We start from the raw sequence: 25,312 nt of genomic DNA on the forward strand, positions 1-25,312 counted from the left end.
GTGTGCTTATTTTCCTTCCCAAAGCCGTTTCTCGGGGGAGTTTTGGCATCACCACGCCAGGATCCCTCTCTTGGAGGCGTGTGGGGCTGGGGGGGGTATTTCCCTACATCTTTTCCCTGTTTTCCTGGCCCCCAACGAGTGGCACAGCACAGCCCCAGTTGCACTAGGGATGGAGATCGCTTTTATTTAGTCACTCGAGTGCTTTAGTACAGAAGAACAGATATACAGAGATGATACATGTTTGTGCTTCAACACTTTCAAACATTTAGATTCCAGTAATTTCAAGGTAAACAAGTTCCAAGACAGACTAGATTATTTTTTTTTTAAAGTTTTCCTTTTTGATAAATTATTTTTTATATAAATAACTGTAACAGAAAAAAAAATAATAATAATAATTATAATAATGTCCAACATACAAGATCCTGAAGCATTTGCATTGCTAAACCAAGAAGGAACAAAAACGGGCTGGGAGGACCGAGGGGGGAACCAACAAATATCAGTGCAATGATACAGCCTTTGCCCTAAAAATATATATTTAACTTTATGGGCAAGGAGCAGACAGGGAGGGAAGGGGGGGCTAACCACCAACGAGGCAAGAAAGAGCAATTTGGGGGAAGGAAAAGGGGGGGTCACAGCCTTCGGGGGGAGAGAGAACAAAACCATAGACCCCAAAATATTGCAGTGCATCTAATGGCAGGGGAAGGGGGGGCAATCCAGGGGGTGGAAAATAAAAAAAGCCCAACTAAAATCAAGAGGTTTGGGGAAATCACTATACACCAAGCTTGTAAGAACGTCACGAGACACAGTCATTAATATACACAGAGTCCAGAGGGTTTTGGGGTGGGCCCAGAGGGTTTGGGGTGGGCCCAGAGGGTTTGGGGTGGGCCCAGAGGGTTCGGGGTGGGCTCAGAGGGTTGGAGAGGCCTGGAGGGTTTAGGGGAGTCCAGAGGGTTCGGGGTGGGCTCAGAGGGGTGGGGAGGCCCCAAAGGGTTTGGGAAGGGGGCCCAGGAGGTTTTTGGGGGGGCTCAGAAACGCTTCACCACGGGACGACACGAGTGGGGCCGGGCACGGGGCACTGAGCTTCCTTTGGGATGGATGGAGAGGTATCCAGGGGGAGATATTCTATATATATATATATATAAAAATAATTTTTATATATATATATATTTGAAGGAGTCCCAGAGAGGAGGAGGTCAGGCTGAGCAGGGCAGAGCAGTGGCCGTGCAAGCGAACGAGCCCCATCTCCAAGTTTTGACCGTTTTGGTCCCTTTTCACATGGGAATTGCCACAGTGTGAAGTGTCCCGGCTGCACCTCCCTCACACCCCCACCCACCCCTGGGCACAGCTGGCAGGGGCTCCCACCACCCCAAAAAGCCATGGGACAGCAGGTGGTGGTGGGGACCCCCCATCCTGCGCCAGCTGGAGTGATGTGGGGTGTCCGTCCATCCGTCCTTCCACCCCCACAGGACCCCAGTGAGGAGCAACTTCCCCAAAAAAACGGTGTTTTCCCACTATTTTCCCACCATATTCACTAGCAATGGGCAGATGGTTACTCAGCAACGAGCTCCTGGGCGCTTCCCACGGCTGCAGCTACAAATATATAGATTTTTTTTTTTTTCCTTTTTCTCTTAAACACAATGCATCCATTTTCTTAATATATATATATATATATTATTTTTTTTTTTTTGGCTGTTGTCCCCTCCCTGTGGATAAAATGAGATGGGGGGTGGGGAGGAGGCAGAGGGAGGGGAGGGGAGGGGTCAACACAAGAACAAGAGAGAGAAGCTGTGCCCGCTGGGTGCAGGGTGGCACCCGGGGCCGGGCGCCCGGCGGGGACGTGGGTGGGCATCGAGTGGTGACGGCGTTTCCTTTTAACTGCTGCTCTCTTCCTCTGTTTTATTGAGTTTCTTCAGCGTGTCCAGCAGTTTCTGTGGGGTGAGGATGTGCGTGGACCCTGTGGGAGCAGAGGAAAAGGGGTGGGGGGTGAGGAATCAGTGCTGGGTTTGGGACACCTCCCCGTTCCCGCTGTCCCGGGCCCCCCTTACCTGGCGGCGCCGGCCCCGCGCCGCTGGAAATGCTTGCGGGGAAATGCACGTGGGGAAGGGAAAGGGGCGTGTGGGGGCGTGGATAACGGGAAAGGGGGGCAGAGGGAGGGATGAAGGCGATGGATGGAGCTGGCGGGACGAGGAAGGGGCCGGGAGGTGCCTGTGCAGGGGGGTCACTACTGGAACCTTCGGGGATGCAGGAGGGCGAGGTGGGGGATGTGGGCGGGCAGCGGGGAGCAGCTGGCATGGAGCGACATTCCATAGGTCTCCAGGGAGCAGCAGGCATGGAGGGGCATTCCACAGGTCCCCCAGGGGAGCAGGGAGCATCCTGGGATCAGAGGGGTGGCTGGGAAGGGGACGGGTGAGAGGGGAGGAGGAAAAGGGCTCTCCCCTTCTGCTGCACCCACCACACTGCCCACGCCAGCCCAGCACACAGGGGATGCCATGGGGAGTCTCACCAGGAAAACCACCAGCAGCTAAACCCCAGCAGAAGGTCTGGGGGTCTACAACCTCAGGGGGCTCCTGCCCATCCAAGGGGTTCAACTGCCACAAGAGTAAACCTGAGCTGCCTGGGGATTCCAGCCCTGCAGCCTGTGCTGGGGTCTCCACCCTGTGCCCACTGCTGCCTGCTCTTCCCCGGGCACTGAACCCCAGCCCTGCTCCAGCAGCAGCATCCCGGGGTGTTCCATCCCCCTGCCCGGCCCTGGGACACCTCCCTGGGCAGGCAGGACCCCAACCTGCCGCCCCCAGCCCTGGCAAGGGGGGCACTCATGGCATGAAGGAGCCAGCCAGGCCCGGCCAAGAGACATAGCAGAGGGGGCATGGAGAGACACTGGATGCTTTTCCACCTGGGAGGAGGAACCGCAAGCATTTTCTTATCGGAGAACCCCCCAGGGCCCAACACGACAACCAGAGAGAGGAGGACCGGAAGAATCAAAGAAAACCCTTCAGGGAGGAAGAGTTTCTTTTTTCATTAATAAGCTGCCTTTACTTGGTTTTCTTTGGCTCACTCCATTGCTGGAGCCTGATCCTCAAATGATACCCTAGTGGAGTCCCTGAAGTCGGGGTGCCTCAGGTCCATGAGAAATTTGGTGGGAGTGAGAATGTGAGTAGAACCTGCAGGAGAACAGAGCGGGGCTGACGGCCGTGCCCAGGCTCTCCCCCACCACCACCACCTGCCTTTGGGGTGAGGAAGGACCCGGGTGGACCCAGAGCATCGGAGGCACATGCAGGGGACGGTCCCCGGAGAGAGGCGGGATGGGATGGGATGGGATGGAGCTGGGATGGGTGTCCAGTGACAGGGGGACACATCCATGGGCAGCAGGAGGTCATGGAGATGGGATGCTGCTCCCAAGGAGCAGATGAGATGCCAACAACAGGCTCCACCAGCCATCCTGGGCAAGAATCCAGGGAACAGGAATCTGGATGAGACGCTGAGGGGAACCTGCCCCTGCCCTACAAGGTGTGTACCCAAGCTGTGCTTCCCTGAGGAATTTTAGGGCACCTAAAAGCTCCTTACTAACACCTGGTAGAGCTTCCACTGTGTCCTCTCTGCCCGACCCACGGCTCCTCTGGGATGCTGAGACTGAGCACACAAATGTCCTGTTGCCCAGAGCCCCTCAGGAAGGCTGTGCCCAGGATTCCCCTCCTGGGAAGCTCAGGGGCATGAGCTGAGCTGGAGGTTTCACCCCTCTGATCCCTGCCTGGGGTGAGGGACCCGCTGCTGGGGTAAATGCCACCCGTGAGACCTTGTCCTGCCCAACAGGAAAACACATCTCCCCTTTGCACAACTCGTGGTTTGCTTTTTCCTTCCTCTAATGACCCCAAGAACGAACAACACAGGTGCAACAGGAGCTGCCAAAACCTCCTTCCCTCTCACCCAGCCCTGCTCAGGCCAAACCAACCAGGGAGACAAAAAAACCAGGGAGCCCAGATGAGGATGGGTGGAGTGGCGCAACCCGGATGGGAGCGACGAGGAGAAAACCCTTCCGGCGAGTCCCCGCTCCCGCAGACGCCTGGAGCCGGGAACCGGCGGGATGGAGCGTGGGATGAGCACAGGCAGCACCCAGGGCTGGGCCCGGGGGGTCCCCACTCACCTATTAGCACCTCCCACTTGCCGCTGGCTTGTGTCACCTCGTAGGCGCAGCGCATCTCGTTCATGCTCACCCCGCCCAGGATGAAGATGATGAGGCGGGGCCCGCTGCGGTACTCGCCTGGAGCCTTGTTCTTGTGCCAGTGGCCGTAGCGGGCACTGAGGGAGGAAGAGGAGGGTGAAGGAGGGCACGAGGCAGCACCTCTCGGCTAAAGAACGCGCCGGTTTGCTCCCAGGTGGGGCAGGAGGAGTGTGGTTTTCCAGCGGGGTTACAGGATGGGAAATTGAGGAATGGGATGGCTGGAGGGAAAACAAGGAATGGGATGGCTGGAGGGAAATTGAGGAATGGGATGTCTGGAGGGAAACAGAGAGACAGGATGACTGAAGGGAAAATCAGACATGGGATGTCTGGAGGGAAAACAAGGAATGGGATGGCTGCAAGGAAATTGAGGAATGGGATGGCTGCAAGGAAATTGAGGAATGGGATGTCTGCAGGGAAACTGAGGAACAGGATGGCTGGAGGGAAATGGAGGAATGGGATGGCTGGAGGGAAATGGAGGAATGGGATGGCTGGAGGGAAATGGAGGAATGGGATGGCTGGAGGGAAAACAAGGAATGGGATGGCTGCAGGGAAACTGAGGAATGGGATGGCTGCAGCGAAATTGAGGAATGGGATGTCTGGAGGGAAAGGGAGGAATGGGATGGCTGCAGGGAAATTGAGGAATAGGATGTCTGGAGGGAAACAGAGATACAGGATGACTGAAGGGAAAATCAGACATGGGATGTCTGGAGGGAAAACAAGCAATGGGATGTCTGGAGGGAAGCTGAGGAATGGGATGGCTGGAGAGAAGCTGAGGAATGGGATGGCTGGAGAGAAGCTGAGGAATGGGATGTCTAGAGGGAAAGTGAGATACAGGATGCCTGAAGGGAAAATCAGGCATGGGGTGGCTGGAGGGAAAACAAGGAATGGGATGTCTGAAGGGAAGTTGAGAAATGGGATGTCTGAAGGGAAGTTGAGGAAGGGAAGTTGAGTTTCTGGGGGGAAACTGAGGAATGGGATGCCTGGGGGAAATGGAAGTATGGGATTCCTGTAGGGAAATGGAAACACGGGATGTCTGGAGGGAAGCTGAGGAATGGGATGTCTGGAGGGAAATAGAGATACAGGATGACTGAAGGGAAAATCAGACATGGGATGTCTGGAGGGAAAACAAGGAATGGGATGTCTGGAGGGAAACTGAGGAATAGGATGACTGAGGGCAAACTGAGCTACTGGATGCCCGAATGAGCAGAGCAGCTCACAGACCTGCTGCTGGATCCAGCCCCTGGGGCCAGGAGGGATGGATGCTGATGGTGATCCTGGTGAGGATGCACTGGGGGAGGACAGGGGGACCCTGATCCAGGTGAGGATGCCAAGGGGAGGATGGGGAGAGCCTGATCCAGGTGAGGATGCCCAGGGGAGGATGGGGAGAGCCTGATCCAGGTGAGGATGCCCAGGGGAGGATGGGGAGAGCCTGATCCAGGTGAGGATGCCCAGGGGAGGATGGGGAGAGCCTGATCCAGGTGAGGATGCCCAGGGGAGGATGGGGGGACCCACCTGACGGCAGTGGTGCTGAAGGAGGCGGAGGAGCGGGTGGAGATGTACGGGTAGTGCTTGGTGTCCAGCTTGTCATCGATGGCATCCTGTGGGCAGACAGCCATGGACTCAGGGTCAGTGAGGAGCCAGGCACAGCCTCTGGCCCCAGAGCCCCTCAGGAGGGCTGTGCCCTGGATTCCCCTCCTGGGAAGCTCAGGGGCATGAGCTGAGCTGGAGGTTTCTCCCCTGTGATCCCCTCCCTGCTGCTTCACCAGTGCTGGGGGGTTAATGCCACCCATGAGACCTTGGTGAGGTGCTGCTGCCCTGGGCAGGCCCCTCTGGCCCTGGGGATGAGGTTTAGGGGTGTCCTGGGTATGAAGCCACCCCCAGGGAGTTTGAGACAAAGGAAAGCATGAGCTCTGTGGTTTTGGGAATCAAAGGAGCTGAGGCTCTGCTTGTCTCAGTGCCTGGGAGCAGAGGCAGCACTGATATCCCCCTCCCCAAAATGTGGCTCCAGGGTCTGTCTGTCTGTCTGAGTGGGTGAAATGTCTGTGTTGGGGACTGGTTTTGGTGCCTGAGATCCCCCAGCTCTGCACAGAACCAAAGAGGACACCCTGATCTGAGGGGTGGGAGGGAGGGAGCAGGTCAGGAAAAAGGCAATGTCTGGAAAAACTCACTTTTTGGCTTTGCTCAGGGCTACCCGAGCACAGAGCTCCTGGGATAGCTCCTGTGGGTACAGGCCCAGCTGTGCAGAGCCATCCCTGTCCCCTGGGTCAGCTGGGACATGGGCAAGGCTGTGATGAGGCCACCCAGCCATGCCCACGGTGGCACACACAGGTGGCACACACACACAGCCAACCAGTCTGTTACTGCATTTTGTGCTGCAGGGATGCCATACAAGCCATACATCCTACCTGGGGCCAGCATGCTCATGGAGGCCAGGAAAGCCCCCCAAAATATTCCAATCCCAGCCTGGAGGGCCCGTATCGGGGAGAAGTGTCAGGGTTTGGCTAAGAGCAGCCAGCTCTCTGCAGGTCCCTTCCTGGGTGGATCTGGGGTCCCTGCCCTGCCCCCTCAGCCCTGCCCCTGCTGGCTCACCTCCATGATGTCCTTGATCACCGGGGTCCATCGGGAGAGCTGGTAGGTCTGCTCGCTGATCCGCTCCTTCCGCTCGGGCTTGCTCCGGCGGCGCAGGGTGGACTGGGCACAGGGAGCACAGGGACACCCTGAGACACGGGGGCTGCGGCAGGGGCACCACCCAGAGGGGTGCCAGGGGCATCCCGGGGGGGGTTGTGGCTCCCAGAACAGAGCCAGGGTCCTCCCTCCCTCCCAGAGGGCAGCGGGAGCACCCAGAGGGCACACTCACGTCTGTGATGATGGGCACCCCGAGGTGGGCCATGTTGGTGATGATCTCGCTGTCCTCTGCTGGGATCTGGGCGTGCTGGATCAGCTTGTTCAGGTTCTCCTCGGTGATACCTGCAAGTGCAACGGGGACATGGTGTCCTGAGGAATGCCTTCCACAGGGATACAGCCCCTCCATGGGGTACAGCCCCTCCATGGGGTACAGCCCTTCCATGGGGATACAGCCCCTCCATGGGGTACAGCCCCTCCATGAGGATACAGCCCCTCCATGGGGATACAGCCCCTCCACGGGGTACAGCCCTTCCATGGGGTACAGCCCTTCCATGGGGATACAGCCTCTCCATGGGGTACAGCCCTTCCATGGGGATACAGCCCTTCCATGGGGTACAGCCCTTCCATGGGGATACAGCCTCTCCATGGGGTACAGCCCTTCCATGGGATACAGCCCTTCCATGGGGTACAGCCCCTCCATGGGGTACAGCCCCTCCCTGAGGATACAGCCCCTCCATGGGGATACAGCCCCTCCACAGGGATACAGCCCCTCCACAGGGATACAGCCCCTCCATGGGGGTACAGCCCTTCCATGGGAATACAGCCCCTCCATGGGGATACAGCCCTTCCACAGAGATACAGCCCTTCCACGGGGATAAAGCCCCTCCACGGGGATACAGCCCTTCCATGGGGATACAGCCCCTCCACGGGGATACAGCCCTTCCATGGGGTACAGCCCTTCCATGGGGATACAGCCCCTCCATGGGATACAGCCCCTCCACAGGGATACAGCCCTTCCATGGGGTACAGCCCTTCCATGGGATACAGCCCCTCCACAGGGATACAGCCCCTCCACAGGGATACAGCCCCTCCATGGGGATACAGCCCCTCTATGGGGTACAGCCCCTCCATGGGGATACAGCCCTTCCAGGGGGTACAGCCCTTCCATGGGGATACAGCCCCTCCACTGCTGCCTTAGGACACCCAGCCTGGTGCTGCTCAGGGAGGCAGGGCTGGGCTTTTCCACCTGGCTTATCCTGGCCAAACCTGGGAGCTGCCAGCACCCAGCCCTGCCCAGGTGTCCTCACCGTTCTTCAGGAAGATGTAGAGCAGGATGATGCGGATCTTGTCATAGGTGCTGACATTCCCATCCAGCAGGATGGGCACGATGGCCCTCATGGGGTCCTTGATCTTCTCACCCTCGGCATCAGTGCCCATGGCCAGGTCCTGCAGAGAACACACGTGCTCATCCCCCCTCCACCCTGCCAGGACGGTGCTGCCAGGGGGGATGTGGGGCTGGTTTGGTACCTGCTCGACTCTGCAGAGCTTGTCCACAGTGCCCTGGTAGTGCTTCATGCAGTCCTCAGCCAGGTGCAGGTGGGTGGAGTACTGGGGAGACACGAGGGGCCACCCTTGCAGTGCTGGCAGCAGCCAAAGGTCCCTGTGCCACCACCCACGGCCAGGGACACTCCAGGGAGTGCTGCCACCTCCTGCTCCCCGGGTGGGCCCAGTCACCAAACACAATCCCCCCTCCTCATACCTTGCTGAGCTCCTTCTGGTACTGTGGCATCTTCTTCAGCATCTGGGACAGGTCTCTCATGGTGGTCTGTGAGGGAAGGGGACGTGGTCACTCTCCCTCGGGGACTCGGGGGCCGTGGGCAGAGAGGGGATGACCCCACCCAGGACTTCTGTGCCCATGTGACCCCCTCACGGGGGTTTGGTGACACCTGATGTGTCACTGCCAGGTGTCCTCAGCTGCAGCTGAGGGGCAGGGGGGTCCTGCAGCTCTGTGAACTGGAGTGTCAGGGGGACAAATCCCCCAAGGACCTTCCCCTGGGCCCACCCTGTGCCTGGCTGGGGCTGAGATGGTCCTTTCAGCTCCTGGTCACTTCTACATCCTATTTCCACCAGGGTCCCCTCACTGCCACCAGCTCAGGGGCTCTGCAAGGGAACAGGCTGGGGACACAGGCAGCTGCTGTGGGGGTACATGGACCTTGTCCTGGGGCAAACTGATCCCTGTGGTGTAGTGCCCTCCCAAGGAACCCCACTTCCCCAGCCCTGGGTGTAGGGCTGAGACCCCACAGCCATCTCCCCCCATCAGGGACCTGAGCACCCTTGTCCCTTTGCAGAGATGCCCACTGGGTGCCCCCAGGAGACTCCACCACATGCCAGCCCATGGCTGAGGCCCCTGGATGCCCATCCCTGGCTTGGCAGATGCAGCCAGGTCACCTTATCACCCGTGTTCATCCTCTTGCTTGAAGAAAACTCCTTCAGGGACCGGGTCACCTCCCTGGGGAGAGAAGGAGGGCAGAGCTGTGAGCAGGGAGGGGACCCTAACAGAGGGGTGGGTGGCAATGCCAAGCCAATGTCCCACCCAGATGGCAAACAGCCCAAGGGGACACTCACTGGGACACCTCAGCGATGTGTTTGTGGCGCAGGGTGACCCACAGGTCGTCATCCTCATCCAGGAGAACCTCCTTAATCCGGGCCTCTCCAATGCCACTTGTCTCATACCTGGGAAAAGGGAGGGAGTGTCATGGTGGGAATGGGGCTGAGGGGGCACACAGCCCCCTCACTGCCTGGGCTTAGGGAAAGGGGGGGACATGGGGGGACCTGGGGCTCTTCCTGGCTCTGCCAGCAGCAAGGTGAAGTTATTTCAACTCTCACCTTCTTGTACCCCTTCACCTACTAAATATTGGGAAGGGGTCAAGGGCTGACGGCTGGAAAAGCCCCTTTTGCCCCAGTCCTGCCCATCCCCTGTGCCAGACTGCAGGCAGGACCGGTGGCTCCCAACGGATGACTCGTGATGGACGGAGGGATGCCGAGCTTCCAACCCCTGCTGGAGGGCTGGACTGGAGGGGGCCCACGGGGGTGGAGGGGATGGCAGTGCTGCACTCACTTGTAGACATCGTTCTCGATGGGCAGCAGGTCGTAGCTCATGGCCTGGAAGGTCAGCTCGTGCAGCACCGGGGAAGCGGGGTCGAAGCCACGGTCCAGGATGAGGAGCTGGGAGCGAGCCTTGTCTGGACCCTGTGGAGCCAGGGGAGCCGTCAACACTGAGCCTGAGGGATCCTCCAGCCCCACAGGTCTTCAGGAGAAGCTGTTCTGGGGTCCCTGCTCGGGGTCTGTGAGTGCCCTGGGGCAGAGCTCGAGCGGGACTTCAGGAGCGAAGCATCACCCCCACACCCTCTCCCGGGGCACCATCCCCACTCACCTCGCCCATGGTGGGGTCATCAGCCTTGTAGGCATCCAGCTTGTCCTGGATGAGCTGTGCCAGCATGGCATTGTCCTTGTAATCCCTGGGGAAGGCAGGGGCACAGGTCAGCTCCCCAGGGCATGGCATGGGGAGGCGACGTCGCCTTCCCTTGGCTCGTGGGAGAGGGACCTGAGCGGGTTTGGTTGCCCATTCCCACCTCTCCCTGCTGAGCTCCACTTTACCGTGGCACCACTTAAGTCCCAACACCCCCAGCTCTGCAGAGCATCAACCCTGAGCCTGTTCACCCCGAGCACAGATGTCTGTCTGTCCGTCCCACCACCCCCACGCCCGGAGCAGCACCGGGCACAGCACGGCCTCACCCCTGCCCCGTGCTGGGCACACCCCCGGCTCCCTGGTGCTGCTGGGGCAGTGGGGCAGGTCCCAGGGGTGCCCCCACGCCGCCCTTACCCCCGGTACCGCACGGCTGGGTACTCCTTGAGCGTGGCACAGAGCGTGGCGATCTGCTCCGCCAGCCGCTCCAGGATCGGGTTCTTCATCTGCGCCTTGTGGGGGCTGTAAAAGCTCTGGAAGGAGTCAGCTGAATCCAGGGAGTAAACCTGGGGGGGTGGGAGGGAGGTCAGAGGGGGTGTCTGGAGGAGAGCAGCCCTGGGTGGGTTTGGGAACCAGATTCATGCCCAGATAAAGGTCCCAGCTGAGCCTGAGACAGGGCAGCCAGAGCTCAGTGTTGCTCAGGGCATCCCTCAGGCTTTCAGCTGCCAGATCTGGGCCCTGATGCCTTCCCCAGCTCCAGCTCCATGGCACAGTCCCTACCCTGATGGGCTCCCTGGACCCCAGCTCCAGCTCCATGGCACAGTCCCTACCCTGATGGGCTCCCTGGACCCCAGCTCCAGCTCCATGTAAGCAGAGCAGGGCAGGAGACCCCCTACCCACAGCAGTCACCTGCTCCCAGGCAGGGAATCAGAGACCCAGGGGTGGCAGGGACACACTGCTCCCCAGCTGTGCCCCCAGTAAGGACCAGAAGCCAATTTGGCCGCACATGGAGATGCCACTGCCCAGAAATGCTGAGGATTGAAGGGCTGATGGCACCGAGTGGGTCTGGCACCACTGTCCCCCTGAACCCCCGTGTGCCCAGCTGGGGCACATGGCACGGGGCCAGCTCCCTGGTGCCCTTGGCTGGTGGGGAGGCAGAGCTGGCCAACAGCAGCTGCTGGCACAGTGCCAAGGCAGGGCACCAGCCAAATCCCCCCGGGGGGGATCAGCCCAGGAAGTAATCCCAGGAGACAGGGAGGAAGGGTCGAGCGGGGCCGGGGAGCCAGCCCGGGATGCAGAGCTGTTACACAAACCCCCACGGGCTGGGGAAGGACCCAGAGCATCCCCTGGCAGTGCCATCCCCTGCAGCACCCCAGTGGGGACAGTGGCCAGCCCGGCCTCACCTGGGACTCGGAGGGGAGGAAGGCAATGTTGATCTCTGTCAGGGTTTTGATGACCTTGGCGGCGCGGGACTTCACCAGCTCGTTGAACAGGGCGTCGGGACAGGCTGGGAGGGGAGGAGGAGGGTAGAGCTCAGCATCCCTCCATCCTCCCTCCTCCCTCCTCCATTCCTCTATCCCTCTGTCCTCCTTCCCTCCATCCTCCCTCCTCCATCCTCCCTTCCTCCCTCCATCTTCCTTCCCTTCATCCTCTATCCCTCCATCCTCCCTCCCTCCATTCTCCCTCCCTTCATCCTCCATCCCTCCATCCTCCCTCCCTCCCTCCCTCCATCCTCCTCTCCTCCAACCTCCCTCCCTCCCTCCCTCCATCCTTTCTCCTCCCTCCCTCCATTCTCCCTCCCTTCATCCCCCTATCCTCCCTTCCTCTATCCTCCTTCCCTCCCTCCATCCTCTATCCCTCCCTCCTCCCTCCCTCCCTCCCTCCCTGCTTGCTTGCACCCCATTAATGACTTTCCCCCTGCTCTGGGTACTCACAGTCAGTGAAGAAGACGTGGGCAGCTCTGTACTTGGAGGTGGGGGGATCCTTGAAGTCGTTGATGAGGGAGTGAATGGACTGGAAGAGAGAGGGATCAGCTGGGCTGGGCAGGGTGGCACTCTGGGCATCTCAGCAGCATCACCCAGCGTCCTCCTTCCTGGCACAGGGGGAGCTCTGCACCTCCATCCCACTGTCCCAGAGGCACCACCGGCCTCACTGGAGCCAGGATGCTTCCTGTGGGCACAGCTGCCCATCCCAGTATGGACATCCACCACCTCATCCTTGCCAAAATCCCTGCACCCCCCCCGTGTCCTCACCTTCTCCGAGGGGGTGATGAGATAAACGGCCTCCAGGCTGGGCAGCGGCTCCCGGCGCTTGTTGATGTCTTCCACAACTGGGGGAAAAACAGGGATGGTGGCAGGGATCAGTGTGGGCAGGGGCACTTGGATACCCCATGGTTGCTGGATATCCCATGGCAGCCCAGGGGATGTGGGAGTTGTTGGATAGCCCCCAGCAGCACAGGGGATATTGGGGTTGTTGGATATCCCATGGCAGCACAGGGGATATTGGGGTTGTTGGATATCCCATGGCAGCACAGGGGATATCGGGGTTGTTGGATATCCCATGGCAGCACAGGGGATGTGGGGGTTGTTGGATATCCTATGGCAGCACAGGGGATATCAGGGTTGTTGGATATCCCATGGCAGCACAGGGGATGTGGGGGTTGTTGGATATCCTATGGCAGCACAGGGGATGTGGGAGTTGTTGGATATCCTATGGCAGCACAGGGGATATCGGGGTTGTTGGATATCCCATGGCAGCACAGGGGATATCAAGGTTGTTGGATATCCCATGGCAGCACAGGGGATGTGGGAGTTGTTGGATATCCCATGGCAGCACAGGGGATGTGGAGGTTGTTGGATATCCCATAGCAGCACAGGGGATATTGGGGTTGTTGGATATCCCATGGCATCACAGGGGATATTGGGGTTGTTGGATATCCCATGGCAGCACAGGGGATGTGGGGTTGTTGGATATCCCATGGCAGCACAGGGCCAGCCCTGCCAACCCCTCCATGTCCAAAACACGCCCTGGCACTCACCCCTGCCCACTCAGGAGATGCACCCACCCCATCCCAGCTCCATGGTCCCTGCTGTGTGTGTGGGCACCTGGCCAGGTCCCAGGGGCCACTGATCTGTCTGTGCTCCCATGCTGCTGTTCCCTTGGTTTATCCTCACATTCCCTGCCAGGGGAAACCACCTGGAGGTGATGCTGTGGCTCTACCCAAGCTGGGCCCCCAACACCTCTCAGTGCCCAGCCTGGGGTTTCCTTCTCCTTTCTGAGCATTGCAGGGAGCTATTTATTTACAGGGCTGACATAAAACACCACCTGGTCTCCTCCTTGGATTGAGGCCCTGCCAGGAGACAGGGTGTTCTGGCTGCTCCAGCCCCAGCAGGCAAGGAGGGACCTGTGGAACACCAGCCTGGCACCAAGAGCTGCCCACGAGCCATGGGAGGTGTGGTGGCTCCATCCCAAGCGGGGTAGGGCTGGGTGGGGGCTGTGCCCTCTTGCCTTGTGCCAGCCTGGAAATGCCTCTGGTGCAGAAGGAGGTTCTGCCCTTGCCACAGGGAGGTTGGTGGGCTGCAGGGAGCTGGTACTCACTGGTTATGCCCTCTGTCATGATGTCTGTCATCTTGCAGCAGGAGGAGAGCATCCGCATGCTGAGCTGGTCCACCACCAGCACCTGGGGAGAGGGGCTGTGAGTGGGGGGCATGGCAAGGGCTGCCCTTCCCCACCCCTTCCCCACCCTGGGGAACTCCCTGCCTGCACCTGCTCCCTCCCTCCCACCCTCCTCCTCCTCTCCTGCCCCCCCCCCAAGGTTTGGTGCTCACCTTCCATTCCCCCTTCTTCTTCACCTTCCGGATCACATCGTGCATAATCTCTGGAAGAAAAGGGAATATGGGGAAGGGTGAGCACCCCAGCTTCCACCCTGGGGCACCCCAGGGGCCGTCAGCAGCAGGGGGGGCTGTGCCAGAGGCACCAAAACCCCCCACCCATGAGCCCCAGTGCCTTAACTGGGGATGTGGAGAGTGAGCCTTAGTCGCCCAGTGCCTTAACTGGGAACATGGGGAGAGAGCCCCAGTCCCCCAGTGCCTTAACTGGGGATGTAGGGAGTGAGCCCCAGTGCCCCAGTGCCTTAACTGGGGATGTAGGGAGTGAGCCCCAGTGCCCCAGTGCCTTAACTGGGGATGTGGGGAGTGAGCCTTAGTCCCCCAGTGCCTTAACTGGGGCTGTGGGGAGGGGATGGGGGTAGTTTTGAGGTACCCAGGGAGGGGCATTCTCCCCCCAGCCCTGTTTTCCTCTCGTGCTTGGCACGAACAGATGGAGCCCAGGCTGGTGGGTCTGGGGGTCCCTCTGGGGAGCCTGGGGGCCACCCCACATGTCTCAGCCCTAATCCAAAGTGCCAGGAAAACAACAGCAGCTTAAGAGCTCCTTTTAGAAACAAGAATCAAGCAGCCTGAGCCTGTTCCTTGTAATCCCTCACAATCCCATTTCACCTCCCGTGGCTGCCGGGCTTATGCAACCAGCTGGGACAGCAGGGACCCCTCAGGGACCCCTCGGGGCTGCTCCCCATGGGGTGGGGGTTCAGGCAACACAAGGGGGCCCTGGCAGAGGGATGGGGATGCCACCTTTGGGGCTGAGTTGCAGGAAGGGGGTTTTAAGCTTTGCCCTCCTGCCAAGACACACGTGCTGCCTAAACATCTGTTTTGGGGGATGTGAGGTGCCCCCCAAACCCTGAATGCCCCCTTTGACCCTGGTGTGGGAACCATCACCCCTCACAGAGCAGGGATGTGCCAGGGAATGCCCAGCTGAGCCTGAGGAACAGAGTCTGTGCCATGTCCCTGTGCAAAGCTTCTCCTGGATTCCATCCCCGGAGGGTTTTGCTCTGACCCCACCCCTGGTCCTGGAGACAGGGATGGAAATGCCCAATTAAAACCCAATTAAAAATGTTTCTAAATTGGAAAACAGAGGCATGGGCATCCCACTGCTGAAGGTGCCACCCTGCCAGCCTTGGGACCCTTCCTGTGGGAGTCACCCCCAGGGTAAAGCCCAGCACTGGTGCCAGCAGGGATAAAACAGGAGCCTGTGAGCATCTCTGTCTGTCTGTCCTGCTGGAAAACCTGGGAGCAGCCATTCCTCCCACTGCACATCCACCTCCTTCCCAGCACCATCTGCCTCAGGGGAGCCCTAGAAGGGCCTTGAATTTGGGGTCCTGCCTGCCCTTGGTCACTCTCCAGGGGCAAAGGGGGAGCAGGGCAGCTCCAGGCTGGGAAAGGGGGGATGGAGAGTAACTGGGTACCTGAGCTGGGCAAAGCCCACCTAGATTCAGTCACCCACACAGCAAACAAGTGAACCAGGAATTGTCCTTGCCACGGGCAGGAGCTGGCAGTGAGGGCTGCCTGTGCATCCCAGTCCTGCTCCCTGGTGCCTGGCTGGCACAGCAGCGTGGCTGGGAAGGAGGGATGTGCTGGCATCCCTCCCCTCCCTCCATTACTCACGTTTGGCTCCTTCCCCAGAGCAAGGATCCAGCAATAACAGTGCTGTTTACAAGGCCCCATCCCACCCCACAGCCCCAATCCCAGCAAAGCACGGGGAGGGGGGGGGGCCAGGGTGGGGCACCACGTGCCAGGCAGAGATCCCAGCTGGGAAAGGGGTGGGAAGAAGCAGCAGGCAGGAAGAAAATCCCTTTTCAGGAAGAGATCCTGCCCCTGTGATGAGAGTGCTGCCCTGATCCAGGGCTGGGAGGAAGGAAGGGAGGAAGGAAGGAGGTAACGAGTGTCCTGGGGCCCAGGGGAAGGTGCTGGTGGAGCAAAGGCTCCCAAGGGTTAGTCCTGTGGTGCTCTCAGCATCCTCCACTTGCTGTGGAGAGGGAGGGATGGGGGGCCCAGGGTAGGGAAGCCCAAAAAGGGCTCCCAAATTGCTGCCTCAGCCACTCCTGAGCTTGTCCTCACTGCAGGGGACATTTTGTCCCCAGTGCCCGGCTTTGTGGGAATGCTGTGTCCCCTCTGCCCGTGGATGGGCTGAGCTGGATGGAGGATGCTCGGGGGGAGCACCTGCCTGGCTGCAAAAAGTGCTGTCCTGTCCCCCAGCCCCACCCTGGCACCAAGATGGGCCTCCCAGAGCAGGAACTGGGTGCCTCAGAGGGTGACTGCTCTGAGCTTTGTGGTTTCAGGGTGTTCACACCCTGGTCAGAGATGGGCCCTCAGGCACAGCTGTTCCCTACACTGATGTCCTCTCCTGCCTCCACCTTGGGTCAGATTTGGCTGCCAGAGGCAGCTCAGAGCCCAGGCAGAGCTGGGAAAGGGGAAGATCCACAGAGCATCCTCCAAAGAGGCTCCAGGGTCCTGCCCAAGGGCACAGACTGGAGATGAGTGTCACACCTGGAGGACACAGAGCCACGAGCTTCCCCTCCTGGGTGTCCGTGCAGCAGCCATCAAACCCCCAGCTTAGGGAAGAGTGGTCTGGATTCCCAGGGGACTTGGCAGCTCCTCCATTCCCTGAGGTCCCCAAGTCACTCCAGGCCACCTCCCAGCAAGTGGTGCCCTCACATTCCTCACCAGTGGGTCAGATGCTGCCACCCATGTCCCCAGATGGTCCCCAAAGAGTTGTTGGGCTCCAGCATCAGTTGGTGATGTTCACAGTCAAGCTTTTCACAGTCAAGTTTTTCATCTTGGAGATGAAACCATGTTTTAGGAATAAAAAATACTACGAGCAACTCAGGCAGCGCCTCCAACACTTGGCTTGTCTGGACCTACCATGTCACATCTATTCCTTCAGGCTGGAAGAACTTTAATTCCAATTTCTACCAAGAACAGACCACACAGACAGCTCTGCACCCCTCCTCCAACAGCAGAGCCTACGGATAGGGCAGGACAATTCCCCTGTGGGATGGAGAACCCCTGGAGCAACACGGCCCTAAAAGTTTCGCTCTGACCATGCAGGTGACACGTTTGAGCCCCATCACATCTTCATGGGACCCACCCCCTGCAGGGAGACCTGTCCTTGGGGTGACACGTGCCATGGAAATGACCCACTGCATCGTGTCCAAGCAGGGCCACAAGCTGGTGACACGGTGGCCTAGTAGGACCTGAGCCCATCCCTCCCTCCGAGAGGCTTAGCCCAGGTTATTTACACTGAGCTGCCTGGGCAGCCTTTCTCCAGCCCCACCTCGTCCTGCTCGGGCATGGAAACAGCAACTGGACCTGGGGGAAGAGGGAGCATCCCCTCCATGGCTGGTGCCCACACCAACTAAGCTGTGCCCAAGCACGGCCTGTGCTGAGATGGACCCATTTTGGGATGCCCCGAGTCCATTATCCCGCTTCAGAACGAGCCTGGAAGCTGATGAGCAGCCCTGGGGGAAGCAGTAAAGCCTTGTCCTGGCCTCCACCCCACCCTGGGACACCAGGCCAGTGGGGGATGCTGCAGCCAGGGACATTCCAGCTTTAGTGCTGGCCCCAGCCTGTCCCACACCAGCAGTGATGGCCAAGCCCTTCCCTCCTGGAGCAGCGAGACCAAACTCCTGCTGCTCAGAAATGCTCCTTTGCTGCCACACCCTCAGACCTCACCAGGGCCTGATGTGGGACAGGGAGATGGAGCTGCTCTGTGGGCATGGATTGCCCAAGGTCCTACAGGAGATGAGTGCTCCCAGTCATGGGCCTTTCCCTCTCCACACGTTTTGGGATCCCAAATCCCTGAGCAGCTCCGGAGAGCCGGATCACAGAAATCCACAGTGAGGTTTGCTCAAGACCCACTTCTCCTAAAAAGCTGTCAGGCTGCATCTCCCAGACGAACACGTTTGGCTTTGGGTTGGCCTGGCAACTGCTTTTGTGCTGGTTCATTAACTCATTGCTCAAGACAGTGTGAATGTTACACTGATACAACCATGCCTGGATGTAGTGGAGCACGTCCCTACCTCTGAACATCCTCAGCCAGGGCTCTCCAAGCACCAACCCCAAGCTGTCCCAAATAAAACAGGCATCACGGACCACAGGATGACAGGAATGGCCCTCAGTGACCATTCTGACAGGAGATAACTTCACTGGTAGGAGGCCAAGCCCACCTGATGTCCTTCAGCACAGCTAAGAACCACCCAGGGATGGTTTGAGCCTGGAGATTGCTGTGCCCATAACCCAAGCAAGTCTCAAACATCTCCCCTCCAGCAGCCCACGATCACCCACTTATCTCACTGCACTGTGCCCACCTGGACCCCTCAGCCTTCCTGGGGGACACATCCCTCACGTGGGAACCTGCTGCTCCAGCTGCAGGGAGTCCTGCATGGGCAGGACTGCCCAGGCTGAGCTTCATCCTCCTCTCCCCAGCCCTGGACGAGGTGAACTTCAGTATTCCCACCCCCAGAGCAGCACCACGCTCTCCCTCCCGCCTGCTGGTGCGAGTGCCACGTGCTGAAGCCATGCTGAGCAGTGTTTGTGCTGCTCTGGGGACCTGTGTGGCTCTGCTGGGGCTCCAGAGTCACGGATTAGTCACGCTAATCGTAGTAACCTGTGATTAGTTCCTCCTTTCCCTATTTGAACTGCTCTCCTGGAGGATCTGTGTATTTATACCTGCTGGCCACAGCCTCAGGAAACCTGCACAGCCTGGAGAGGAGGAGAACAGAGACCTGGAGGTCTTGAACTCTAGAGGTTGAGTAACACACCCAGGAGTAAAAGAAGGGAAATGAAATGCCTGATGATACCCATGAATCACTGTGACTGCCCTGGAGAAACAGGGTAAAAATCACAAGGGTTTTCACTGCAGGATTGGGCACGTGGTGGCATTGTTGGGGTGTCCTGGGCAGGGCCAGGAGCTGGACTTTGATGGTCCTTGTGGGTCCTTTCCAGCTCAGGATATTCTGTGACCACTCCTGGCAGTTTCCTTGGGTCTGCACAAGGACCTGGGAGTTCAGCAGGGTCTCTCTGTTCAGGTAGAACCAGTGACCCACAGACCTTCAGGTCCCTGCTGAAGGCATCACCTTGTGCTTGTCCTCTCCCTGCAGGTGTTTCCATCCCCAGCAGACACTGTCTGTCCCTGGCTGTCAGTGGCTGTAAGTGCTGGTGGTGTGGCCAGTGTTGGTGGTGTTTCAGTGCCAAGAGGAGCCCAGAGCAGCAGGAGAGCACACATGGGGTGTCACAGCGACCTGGAGGGGAGGTCACCTTCTCCCAGGGGTGGGTCACTCTCTCCTACAAGTGTGGCTGTGACTTTTTGAGCCGGTTCTGCTCCGTCTTGAACCACAGCACAGAAAAACCCCAACACACTGGGGCTCTTCAGGCTGGGCTGTGCCCACAGACACCAGGCACGGGCTGATGGGCAGCTGAGCTGCTCCAGCTCTGAGTGGTCTTCACTGTTCCTTTAATGGCCCAGGGTCAAACCACCTGGTGGGCTCCAGAAAAGACCCTCCAGCACACGTGTCTGTGCACATCCATATGTCTGTGTGTGCACAGGGTGATGTGGGAGCCCACAAATCACTGCACCTTCAGCCTGATCTATTTTTGGACTCTCCAGAGCCAAGTTCCTTCCCTGAGCTGTGAGTTGGTGGACACAGCATCTGCTCCTCAGCATGCAACCAAGAGCCATGTGACGATGATTCTCCTTTTAAATGTGTTGATTTGGTGGCAGGAAGGAGGGAATCTCTCCTGGGACGTCCTCCCTGAGAGGTGCAGGGGATTTAGACCCAGACTACACTTTTCAAGAGGGAAATAAGTCCTCTGTGGCAGAGGCTTTTTCAACCTTGCAGACACTGGTGGGTGGATGCAGAGCTGCCAAACTGAGGGTTGTCACTCTTGGTCCCCTTCCATGGTCACATATGGGCAAGAGTTTCTCAGCTCCTGGTACAGAGCGTGGTGTGGAGACTGAAAATCCTCTGCAATGCCTGTGAAGGTGAGTCCTGAATTTTGTATGTTTTTTCAAGCTTTCCCAACGTAGAGCTGGCACTGGAGGTGAGACAGATCCTGGTGACAGATCTACAGGCCCCAGCAGAGGCTTTGCCAAGCTTCCTGTACCGTTCCTGTCAGGTTGGTGGGCTCCCAGGAGCTGGGCACTGGGAGGGTGGGCTGCCCAGGAAGCGACTGGTTTCAGGGTCTGCTCCCATCCATGGTGAACACAGAGCACAGAGACCTCTCCTCCTCACCCATCCACCTATCCATCAGGCTGGGATCATGCCCATGCAGGCAGGAGGATCCATGTGCATCCCTGCAATGGTCCCAGTGGCGCAGCAGCCCTGAGCCCTTCGCTGCCTCCTCTTCCTCTGCTTGGCAGAGGCCTTGCCAGACCTGGGGCAGCACCCAAACTGTATCCTGGGCACTGAGCTGGGCCCAGAGCACCCTCCACGAGTGGCATCTGGGCTGGAAGCTCCCTGTGCCCACAGCACGGGGTGCTGGGAGCTGTGAGGTGCCCAAGCAGCCGGGGTGAGTCACATAGCAGCCGCCCTGCAGCGGGTCCCCAGGGCTGTGCCCCGAGGCTGGCAGTGCCCCAGCCCTGCCTGTGCCTCCTCCCTGTCCCTGGAAGTGCAGCACAGCATGAACCTGGCACCCTGAGTCATCACGTCCCAGCACACCCAGGCAGGGGTGGGCCCTGGAGAGGCACAGAGGGGGCCACGGGTGACATGATGGGGACAAGAGCGACAGGGCAGGCAGTGGGTGCTGTCCCTGGGTGCTGGGGCCTCGTCCAGGTGGGATTTAGCCGTGGGGCTCCTTGGCATGGCCCTGGCAGGAGGCCCCTGGCACAGGTCGGCTCCGTGGGAGGCTGCCCAGGTGAGGATGCTCCGTGGGAGGATCAGCTGGTGTCCTGGGGGAAAGGTGTTTTCTTGCTGTCTCTGCAAGGCAGTGGGGCACTTCCTTATCCCAGGGCTCCTCTGCTTCTCCCAGCTGTCCCTGACAGCAACAGGAGCAGGAGAAGCCTTTGGGGAGGTTGAAGGGGTCCAGGGTTTTGGGATCCAGAGCCTCCATACACTCCAGCCACGTGTCCTGCAGCAGCCCCCTGTGGGTGCAGGCACTGCCTGGGTGTCACCCCTGCAGCACAGCCCGTCTCACCTCACTGCTGATGGGTCAGGGAAGTAAAACCAGCCGCCTCCTCCTCCTCCTCCTCCTGCTCTCCACTGCAGGCTGCTGCAGGAGAGCCAGGACCAGGCTGGGCAGGGGAAGCTCGGGGCTGATTGCCCTGAGAAGATCCAAGGAGCTCTGGGGCACAAGAGGATAGGAGGGATATCCACCTGGGGGGGGTCAGATGAAGATTTGGAGATGGGTGCCCTCACTCACGCTTGGAGGAGATCTTTCCAGCCAGCACCAGGACACAGTGTTTGGTTGTCCAGTGGGGCTCGCTGGGAGGTGGCACAGAGGGAATACAAGGCACAGCAGAAGGAACCTGGTCCTCAGGCATCACCTCTGGGGGCAAGTGCACTCAGCTCCAGCCCCAGCCAGTCCTGGAGGGATGCAGCCACCACTGCTGGACACTGCAGGAAGGTGCAGGGACAACCCCCCCAGCAGACACCCCACAGCTCTGGGGGGGTCACAGCCCAGCTCTGCCCTTCTCCAGCAACACTCACCCACCTCACCCCCCTGCCCACTGCCTGCCACCTCCTCAGAGGCCTCCAAAACCCGTCTTGTCATGGCACCAGCTGGTCAGAGGAATAATCCGGGTCTGGAGGGGAGCCAGGGCAGAATGCAGCTCCGGAGGGGGGGCTGGCGGAGCGAGCCATGGCAACGCGGCAGCATCCTTCCCATCCTTCCCATCCTTCCCATCCTCCCCATCCTTCCCATCCTTCCCTTCCTTAAGAGGAGGGAACCCAGCAGAGATGCCCTGCCTCAGGGTCAGCCCCAGGCTCGGACCTCCTGCTCCTTAGGAGCAAACATCTCCTGCAGGAAAACCTCCAGGGAGTCCCAGCCCGAGGGCAGGCTGGCGCAGCGGGAGCCAGGGAATCTCGTGCCAGCCGCACCGGTGCCCAGGGATGGGGGCAGTCTGGAGAGCAGGCTCACCCTAACTCAGGGGGAGCAGCTCCCCCTGAAAACAGCCCCCCCAGGCGGGCACTGACCCACCAAGCCCAGGAGCTTCCCGTGGCAGCACCCTGACCCCCGTGGGAGGGCAGGGCTGGCCCCCAGGGTGCCCCTCCAGGGTCCCATCCCTCGCTCCTCTGCAGCATTTTCCCTGCACAAACCCCGCTCCCTCCTTCCACCCACCCACGCTCCCCTGCCAGCCCCGCTACGGCAACTGATGCCCGGCTCTGAATTATCATTTTTTCAGTCTGGAATGATTTTTTCTTTTTTTTTTTGTTTTTGTTTTTCCCAGGGAAAGAAGGGAGCAGTTTGTCACCAAAGCCTGGAGGGAAGGATTGAGCCAGATTTCCGTGATGCCGCCTCGAACCTCTGCGTGTCTGTGTGTGTGTCTGTGCTCCCCCCCAGCCTGCTCCAGCGCAGAGACAATGAATGAAAATCAGGGACACGCAGTGGCGCTGGGCTCTGTCCCCTCTCCGCCGAGGGCACCGGAGGTGGCCCTGCCAGAGGGTGCGTGGGCGGCGGGTCCATCCCCCCCTCGCCGCATCCAACCGGGCTGGGGGCAGCCCCTCTCCCCACTTCAGATGCGAGGGGACCACCCCCCTCCCCAAAATAAATCACCCGATCCAACCTCCCCCCTCCCCAAAGCCCATCCTGCAGCACAGACACACCGGGACACTTCCCTGCCTTTCCCCTTCCATTTTGGGCTCTTATCCCCATTGCAGCACCGGGGGGGGGGATGTCGCAGCCCCCCATCCCCGGGGGGGGGGGAGGTGATGGTGGGGGGAGCGCGGCAGGGCCATCAACCCACGGGAATCCCCGCGTTGTCCCCCCCCCCGTAATCGTAATCTCCCCCCTCCCTCCCAAAAAACCACCACCCACCCGATCACACCACCAGCCCCGGCCGCGCCATCTGCAGCGGGCGCGGGAGGGCGGGGGGGGAATCACCCACGGGCACGGACTGCACGCCAAAAATAAAAAACAAACCACCCCAAACCAATAAAATAATAATAAAATAATAATAATAAAAAAAAAACCCGGCCGCGTCTGGCCACGCTGCCACGGAAATAAACCCTGCGAGAGGCGGGGAGGAGGAGGAGGAGGAGGAAGGCTCATGGCTGCGGGGGGAAGTTCCCACCGGTTCCTGCCCTTTCGGCTTTTCCATTTTCTCATTTGTTTTTGGTTTTTTTTTTGGCGATGCGGAGTTTTTCCGCCGTAATTTTGCCCCGGGGGAAAGGGTCGCCCCCCTTCCCTCCTCCGGCCTCGGGTGTTTCGGAGAACAAACCCCCCCTCCCGCCGCGCTTCCCCCCGGGAGAATATCGCCTTGCAACAGCCGGGAAGGAGGAAGCGCAGCCGGGCAACGATCGTGCCGTGCCCCCGCCCGCGGCTCCCGGGAATATTCCCGGCCGGGAATAGACCCCCGCGGGATGCCCGAGGCCGGAGGGGCGGGTTTGGCCTTGGGGAGGGATAAGAAGGAGGGAGGAAGGGCCACGGCGGCCCCCCGGATGGGGGGAGCAAAGTCACGTCCGGGCAAATAATGATAATAATAATAATAATCATGGAAATAATACCAAAAATAATAAAAAATCGCCGTTTCAGCGGGATTCGCTGCAGAACAAAGCGGGAGGGCCCGGCCTGGCACTGCGCTGGAGGGTGGGGGGGATTTAGGGGGGTGGTCTGCACAGCCCTGTGCCCCCCCTCCCGGGGCTCAGCCCCCCCTCCCCGTGGGGCTGTTGTTTCGGGGGCACGGGGGGATAGGGGGGCACAGCGGGGGGGCTCCAGCGCCTCTCGCTTCCCTCTCCCCCACCCCTTCTTTCTCCCCCCCCCACCCCAGCACTGCAGAAAAAAACCCCCAAGAGCCGCAAAAATCCCACAAATAAACCCCGGAAGGTGACAGCACCCACGACCCCAACCCCCCCAAACCCATCGGCGCGTCCCCCGTGGGGGTGTCCCACGTCCCCCCCCACGCCCCGAGGGTCCGTATTGCGCATCCGCAGCATCCCCCCCACCCCGGCAAGGGCAGCCCCCCCAGTCCGACCCCCCCCTCCTCCCGCCACCCCCGCGCAGTTTAACCGCGTTTCCCACCCCCCCAACACCCCACGGGGGACGCGGATCTTACTCTCTCCCACCACAGCCTTGAGTCCGATGGGGGCCATGTCTCGGTGCCGGGGCGGGGGGGGCGCAGCGCCCTGGGGAGGGTGGGTTTTGGGGAGGGGGGGGTCACCCACAGGCACACACGGCCGGGCGAGGCTGCGGGTGGCGGCGCAGGGATGCGGAGGGAGGAGGGAAGAGGGAGGAGGACCTGGGGGGATCGGCAGGGGGGGCTGCGGGGGGGGCGGATCGAGGTTGGGAGGGGGTTGCGGGGGGGGCGGTGCGGAGGGCTCAGCTGACCGGGGCGGGGCTTGATGTGACGTCACAGGCCACGCCCAGGCCACGCCCCGTTGGATGCCACGCCTCCCGCGCCGCAGCGCCCGCGGCGGAGCGCCCTCTGTGACCGGGAGCCGGTACTGCAACGGGGAGAGACCACAGACACACCCCCGGCATCGCCCCGCACACGGAATCACACACAGACACACCCCCGGCATCGCCCCGCACACGGAATCACACACAGACACACCCCCGGCATCGCCCCGCACACGGAATCACACACAGACACACCCCCGGCATCGCCCCGCACACGGAATCACACACAGACACACCCCCGGCATCGCCCCGCACACGGAATCACACACAGACCCACACACGGCATCGCCCCGCACACGGAATCACACACAGACACACCCCCGGCATCGCCCCGCACATGGAATCACACACAGACACACCCCAACCACCCCACGGTGCAGGGAATCACGCACAGACACACAGACACACAGACACACACACAAACACACACACACACACACACACACACAGCATCACTCCGCACACGGCGTCACCCACAGACACGCACCCGGCATGGCCCCGCACGGAGCATCACACCCCGACACACAGCCGGCACCTCCCCGCACACGGCGGCACCCACAG

General features: G+C 60.1%; 1 protein-coding gene across 2 annotated transcripts; it reads right to left on the reverse strand.

The window, feature by feature from the left end:
* Window positions 1-158: 158 nt before the first annotated feature.
* STXBP1 (syntaxin binding protein 1) lies at window positions 159-24,754 on the reverse strand. Of its 2 annotated transcripts, XM_064677137.1 has the most exons (20): window positions 24,408-24,610; window positions 14,138-14,187; window positions 13,908-13,989; window positions 12,563-12,639; window positions 12,245-12,323; window positions 11,714-11,817; window positions 10,728-10,876; window positions 10,278-10,362; window positions 9,963-10,093; window positions 9,470-9,577; window positions 9,293-9,353; window positions 8,604-8,669; window positions 8,372-8,452; window positions 8,152-8,290; window positions 7,077-7,186; window positions 6,809-6,910; window positions 5,732-5,817; window positions 4,142-4,296; window positions 3,037-3,161; window positions 159-1,954 (listed from the first exon to the last, which is right to left on the reverse strand). In XM_064677137.1, exons 1-19 carry the CDS (start codon window positions 24,442-24,444, stop codon window positions 3,052-3,054), a joined length of 1,812 nt encoding a protein of 603 aa, XP_064533207.1. In that variant the 5' UTR covers window positions 24,445-24,610; the 3' UTR covers window positions 159-1,954; window positions 3,037-3,051. The 2 variants fall into 2 exon arrangements, with proteins under 2 accessions (XP_064533207.1, XP_064533208.1); XM_064677138.1 differs by lacking the exon at window positions 3,037-3,161 and having other exon boundaries at window positions 24,408-24,754.
* Window positions 24,755-25,312: the final 558 nt, after the last annotated feature.

Source organism: Pseudopipra pipra, chromosome 20, assembly GCF_036250125.1.
Source record: "Pseudopipra pipra isolate bDixPip1 chromosome 20, bDixPip1.hap1, whole genome shotgun sequence".
Classification (NCBI taxonomy): domain Eukaryota; kingdom Metazoa; phylum Chordata; class Aves; order Passeriformes; family Pipridae; genus Pseudopipra; species Pseudopipra pipra.

Bases quoted from the DNA above. Each gene is read 5' to 3' on its own strand.
- STXBP1 (XM_064677137.1), bottom strand. From the start codon at position 24,444: ATGGCCCCCATCGGACTCAAGGCTGTGGTGGGAGAGA. The intron at 10,877-11,713 runs GTGAGGCCGGGC...CCACCCCCCCAG, and splicing joins TCCTCCCCTCCGAGTCCCAG to GTTTACTCCCTGGATTCAGC. The intron at 8,453-8,603 runs GTATGAGGAGGG...GTGTCTCCCCAG, and splicing joins ACCAGAAGGAGCTCAGCAAG to TACTCCACCCACCTGCACCT.